The 6,753-nt window shown below is 38.7% G+C and overlaps 1 protein-coding gene across 1 annotated transcript in view; it reads right to left on the bottom strand.

The window, feature by feature from the left end:
• LOC107598274 (centlein-like) overlaps nucleotides 1–748 on the bottom strand; it is a 31,230-nt gene extending 30,482 nt beyond the window's left edge. Inside the window, exon 1 of the mRNA XM_016289569.1 lies at nucleotides 688–748. Coding sequence (XP_016145055.1) covers nucleotides 688–719 — 32 coding nt within the window. The 5' untranslated portion in view covers nucleotides 720–748. The remainder of the gene's footprint in view (nucleotides 1–687) is intronic.
• Between the last annotated feature and the right edge of the window lie 6,005 nt (nucleotides 749–6,753).

Raw genomic sequence — 6,753 nt, 5'->3', positions numbered from 1 at the left:
AGATAGATAGATAGATAGATAGATAGATAGATAGATAGATAGATAGATAGATAGATAGATAGATAGATAGATAGACAGACTGATAGATAGATAGATAAATAGACTGATAGATAAACACGATGAACAAGTACACAGATGAAGTGAATTAAACGCACTCTCATCATGTATAATGTACCTCACTAAACACACTCAATCCAGCAATCCGATATAAACACAGCAAAACACATTTAAATCATGACCAACTACTACAATAAAGATTCAAAAGCGCTTAATATGACACTAACAAAACTGATAAAAGTTATTAAACCGAAAACAGCTGACGTGTATCAATATCTGTATATATATATATATATATATATATATATATATATATCTGTATCTGGGTTGTTGACATGTATACCGTGAATGCATCCTGTGGTGTGACAGAAAAATTGTAGGAAAAATAAAATAACAATGAAGAAAAATCTCTCTTATGCTATTTGTATATTATTAACAAGAAATTAATTATTAATAATGATTTATTATTTTCTAAATTTTGCTGTTACACCATAGGACACATGTACGATATATATGTCAACAACCCATCTGTACCTGTACCTATATCTATATCTATAATTCTATCTATCGTGTTGTCAGTTATAGAGTCTGTCTGAGCCGCAGCGCGTCCTTAGAAACCGCTCAACTTACAGTTTATGTGAAGAAAAGACCTGCTGTAGCATTACAACAGCATTCTGACCGCGTGTTTTCATCTGAGTGCTACAGAGGGAAAAGAGAAGAGAGCTCGCTAAAGTGAAAACACACACACACACTCTCTCTCACTCACACACACACACATACTCCTAAAGAGCCTACCAGGGTTGTTTATCTCATTCAACACAGTATCAGTTATCATATAGATTTCACTCTCGTAACATTCTGATTTTATTAAGGCATGTGACATTGTTTTTTCGGTTGCATAATGCTTGTATAATGGAGCATAACCAAGTGTGCCTGTCCTCGCCGGCTAGAGTCACATCACAGTCAAAAACCACAGAAACAAGATTAGACAGACATAAAGGAGGTTGCAGGAGCAGACAGCAGGTCATCTGCTTTAGAGCTCGCATGCTCTCTTGCTCCAGAAGAAGTCAATTGACTTAGCGTGATTAGGCTTTTCTTTGACCCGCGAACAGTGCCTCTCATTAGGATGCTCATCTGAGCTGAGATTTCAGAGGCAGTAGACTGGCTGGTAATTCACAACATCTGCCCCTCTTCGGAGCGCAGACACACGGCACTTTTGAATCAACTTTTTCTTTCTTGCTCAACAAAGCCCTTTGTTTACTCATGATAGTTACCAGTCGTCCGTTCCGAATGTGATTTTACATGCACTCTCTGGCACTAATATCAGTTTCCGTTCAACAGCCTCCAACGGCGGCCAAACGTCACAAACGTAACACTCTCCATTTACAGCCCTCAAGGCCTGTGAAAAGTTCAGATCGACGGACAACTACGCAAACGCTGCTCGAGTGGGAAATAAATGAGTATTTTTTCCAGTTATCTATTTGATTTAAATCTGCAGCAAGGAAAAGAGAGAATAAAAATAATAACTATAAATGATACAAATGGAAGGTCCTTGAGTGATGCTAATTTAGACTGTACAACACATTTAAATAATTTCATATCTTAAAGTCCCCAGCTTTGTCAGACAGCTTGCATATGTTCAGCGGTTTGTGGCTTTTGTTCAGTTAATGCAAATAAAATCCTGTTGTTAATATAACATTTAATTTTCAATTGCATATTACAGACTTTATTTAGACGTCTGGCACTAATATCAGTTTCCGTTCAACAGCCTCCAACGGCGGCCAAACGTCACAAACGTAACACGCTCCATTTACAGCCCTCAAGGCCTGTGAAAAGTTCAGATCGACGGACAACTACGCAAACGCTGCTCGAGTGGGAAATAAATGAGTATTTTTTCCATCTATTTGATTTAAATCTGCAGCAAGGAAAACAGAGAATAAAAATAATAACTATAAATGATACAAATGGAAGGTCCTTGAGTGATGCTAATTTAGACTGTACAACACATTTAAATAATTGAATATCTTAAAGTCCCCAGCTTTGTCAGACAGCTTGCATATGTTCAGCGGTTTGTGGCTTTTGTTCAGTTAATGCAAATAAAACCGTTTTAAAATCATGTTGTTAATATAACATTTCATTTTCAATTGCATATTACAGACTTATAATATTATTGTATTGTAAAAGTCTAAATGGCAAAAGTGTCCCCATCTCTGCATGATTTGAGTATTTCGGTTCTAAACCTTCTTTCTTTTGTTGTTCTCTGGGTGTTTTTAGTAAGAAGGTCAGAAGACTTTATAAGGTTGTGAAATCTCAGTATTGTTGTAATGTCCTAATAGCAGGAGTTTTACTGCATACTAGAACACTATTTCATAGTGCTGATACCGTCTGTTGTCTTTGCTGTTCGTCCAGTATTTCTGATGTGATGTAAAATCAAATGATTCCAGTTAACTCATCTGTTCCTCCTTCTCCATGTCACTGAGAAACAGAGATGTGTTCACACCGTGCAGCTCATGAAATCAGGAAGCATCAACAATCCCTCGGTGGGCTGAGTAGGCAGATCACGGGAAGTATCTCGCCACAGAGGATTGGGAAAGCCCCGCTTCTCCGCCTGCAATCCGAGGCAGGAGGACTGTCATCTGCTGAGCGTTCACCTTTGATAAAGAGGGGAAGAAAAAGGCGTCGTGCTTTACAACGTTTTAAAAACGTACAAGACGCTCGCTTTGTAGACATGCTGGCTGCAAATCTGGCAGTGTCACTTTGGAATGGAAATGAGAGACATTTTAAAGAGGAGCACAACACATCATTTCCCAGCGGACGCAGATGTGGGTGTGCAAATCCAGTTGAGATAATGGAGATGCGTTAAACCTGATTCTGACAGTTTATGTGCCCCAGGATATTGGTTTTAAAAAGGGAAACAGAATTTTATCCCATCCTACTTCCCACGTCTATTGTTTTATCCTGAAATGTAACCGAGTTACAGTAAGCATGTATGTTCTGTAAAAGTTTACGAGGTACGAGAATAATTTGGATGTGCATAAACCAAGTGTTAGCACCAAAACAGGCAATTATGATTAGAAACAGGAATAGGACAATAATAACAATAATAATAAAAGGTCCCACTTTATATGAGGTGTGTTTAATGCTGTATATCAGAGCGCTGCCGTTGTACTTTTGACTGAATTGCTTAGCAACTTTTATAATTGCTATTGTGGTTTATTATTACTATTCAATAAATAATATTTTATATGAATAATAGTAGTATTTAATTATAGTATTTAGGAAACAGTGTGTATGTTTGTGTGATGGTCATTATAGTTAGTTGAGACTTTAGTGATTTTAGTTAGTAAAGACTTTTATATTGAAAGAGACTGAAACAGGGTTGTAAACAAGCAAGCTCTTTTCACTTTCAACAACAGCTTGTAAGACGCAGGTAACAGATGCAGTGAGCAGCGCTGTCATCGGAAATAACCCTCAACAGATGAAAGATAGTACGACAAAGATATCGCTTTCCTCAGCGGACATTCAGACTGATGTTTTATTGTGAATATGAGATTGAGCTGAAGAACGAATGCTGTATCAGTAAGCAGTAAGGTACGAGAAGCCGTGCTTTATTGTGAATAAGTCATAGTTGAAGGTGCAGCAAAACGCCAGCAGGGGTCACTCATACTTCAGTACATAATAAACAGCTAATTCTGCTGAAATACATAATATATATTGATTGTTTATGTTGCTACGGGTGTTGCGCAGTGATACACAGAACCGTTGGGTGAAACGGTCATAGCCGTGCTTTATCGTGACCAATCAGAATCGAGGACTGGAACTAACCGTTTTATAATACAGTGATACAATAAGCTTTCAATGGAGCAACTAAACGTTCCTTCGTTACTAGTTCTAAAATAACATTCTCGAATTAGTAACGGATCTTGAGCTCAGCTGTTAAACTGTCAAACTGAGATTTGAGTCCGTGGCGGAAGGAAGTAGTTCTGCATACAAAATGTTTTTAAAGACACGCCATGGTTCTTATTTATTTACACATTAGTGCCGTCTGTGTATAAACGCAATATCACGAGTACCTGTGTGATAACGCTCTGCATTGCATAGAGAGAGAGAGAGCATTGTATCTATTTATTAATTGAAATGTTAATACATAGTAGTTAAAGACACTTTAAAAAGAGACAACTGCAATTGTTAACTCTGATCAAACACTTAAAAATCAGTTGGTACAAATTCACGTATATAGGTTCGTTCATTGATGTTAAACTTTATAAAACCAGATGATTTAGACGTTACCGTTTTTCGGTTAGCACTTTTTGCAGTGCACTTAATTTAAAGTGAGCTCTAAATTCTTTATAAACATATAATTCTCTGCAAGGCACAATCCAGCTCCTTCATAGCAGTGACAGTCTGTTTATTCTGTGCAATGGCTTGCAACCTACAGAGCTGCATCTCTCCACTCGCCCATCGGCAAACCTGTCATCACGCGCCCATCCGCTTGCATGCAAACACACAGAACGCTCCGCATCCCAGGACGAGCTCCACTGTTGAGCATTTGTCCCCTGTGCATGAGTCTCTGGCTCCATCTGATGACCTTCTTACTGTCTTCAGCAGGCAGTGGGTTTGGATAATGAGGGGATTGATACGAGGGGCTCTCTTTCTGTGGGCGATGGGGGGAGAAAGGGGAGCCAGCGGGGTGGAGGGAGCAATGCTTGCCCCATGCGCCTCTGCTGAATTGTGGGAAAAACGCAGGGAAGTGATTCCCCTACAGGCTGTATCAGATTTCCCCTGAGAGGATCATGCAGCTCAAATAATGTAAGCCCCTGGCAAACACAGAGAACCTTTTCACTCCTTTGTTTTTGTTTATGCTTATGCATGTGTGCAAAGAGGTGTCCACGGCCATTATCATCTGAAAGTATGGCATCAAGCGTATAGCTAACATATACGTACTTTGTTTCCTTCCACCGCGAATCGATGTTCCTTCTAGGGTGTGGAAAGTTTACACAAGAGAAGAGATCAATGGTAAAAAATGACTTCCATATTGAGGGTGGATGGCGAAGGTAGAGCGAAGCACGCTTGGCCTGCTCTCACAAGTCGAGTGACTCCATTAGCTTGACATTCTCCTCAGTGCCCATAAACAGAGAATACGTGTGGCTTTTATCGAACAGACACACAGTCTATGACAGCTGATGGCCGTCCCAACGGACCAAAACCGGTAGAAGGTTCAATAGCTCATCATCAACTGCCCTTTGAGTAATTAGACAATTGGAAGGGGTCTGACATCAACCAATACTTACGCTGGGGTCCCACAAGGGGCTTTTTGCAGCTGATTTCAGAAAAGAAGCTGCTTTAATGTCATGTTTTTCTCGAGCAAATAAAGAGTCGAGCTGCTGAGTTCATAACTCTTGGACGCCACTTGTTCATTGCGCTTAGAAGATGGCAATGATGTTTAATTGAGCTTATTTCATGCAGTATAATCAAAAGAATTTAAAAAATGTGTCATAAGATTATGCAAGAAAATCGATTTCACAGCTATTTTAATGCTTCATCTACAAGCTACAAGTTGCATCAAACATCAAACGCTGAATTACTCGCTGGAAACTGAACCCACGTGAGCATGCTAATGTATCCATTACTCATAATTCTTTAAAGGTCTATTTTCTCTCTTCTGTTGTTTAAAATCAGGGAGCAATGTACAGTTATATCTAATTTAATTAGGGATGTATGCTCTCTAACTACCGGGCATATGGTATTTACTCTGCCATGGCCTTGCACATCAGATGAATATTCATATCCTGGGAGTGTGCAGCTTGCTACCCTGGAACAAATTCTACACAAGTTTAATCCCTGATCTATTATTTACCTCTTGACCAAACATGTGAGTGGGGCTTGTAGGCACTCAGCTTGATCAAAATGACTGCCTTGGGATTTAGGGGCTTCTATTGGTCCAAAGGAGAAGTCTGTCATTTGACTTTCCTCAGCCTTCACTCTTGAGAATCGAGCTCTGTGCGCACTGTGAGGAAAAAAGAGACAAGTCCATAATTAAACATTTATAAGCGCTCTGTTCAGACAGTCTGGGGACACAAGTTTGGGAGATATATAGGAAATCAGTGTCCTCAAACATTTCTACTGCAAAGTATCTAAGTAATGTTTGTGTGTGTGTGTGTGTGAGAGAGTGTGTGTGTGTGTGTTTGAGTGTGCGAGTGTGTGTGCGCGAGAGTGTGTGTGTGTGTGTGTGTGTGTGTGTGTGTGTTTTGTAGGGAGACTCTCCTTTAAGTGAAATTAAAGTGGCTAAAAGAGGGCCTGATGAACATTAAGCAAATATTAAAAACGAGGACAAAAATCTGATTCTAACACATTCAAAATCATTGTGTTACAAATTATAGCTCTGTCCATTGCTCAAGTCTGTTTAGGACATGATTATGCTGTTTATTATTGTACCCATTATTATTATTATTCAGTTTTTAGTCATTTTTATCTTTTACATTTCAGTCTGTGTAGAAATGTAAAAAAAAAAAAAAACATTTTTAGAAGTTTGTTAACATAGCCTGTAGTTCTAATCAAAACATCTATTAAAGCTACAATGCTAGAAAAAATCCTCCTTATTATACTTATATAGCTAATATACCAGTAACTGTATTTGCTTATAATAATACTCTACTCTTAAAGACAATTTATTACTGAACATACTAGAAGATAATA

This window comes from Sinocyclocheilus grahami, unplaced genomic scaffold (genome assembly GCF_001515645.1).
Source record: "Sinocyclocheilus grahami isolate Dianchi unplaced genomic scaffold, SAMN03320097.WGS_v1.1 scaffold249.1, whole genome shotgun sequence".
NCBI classification, from domain to species: Eukaryota; Metazoa; Chordata; class Actinopteri; order Cypriniformes; family Cyprinidae; genus Sinocyclocheilus; species Sinocyclocheilus grahami.
The sequence above is the reverse complement of the archived record's forward strand: the minus strand, read 5'-3'. Positions and strand labels throughout refer to the sequence as shown.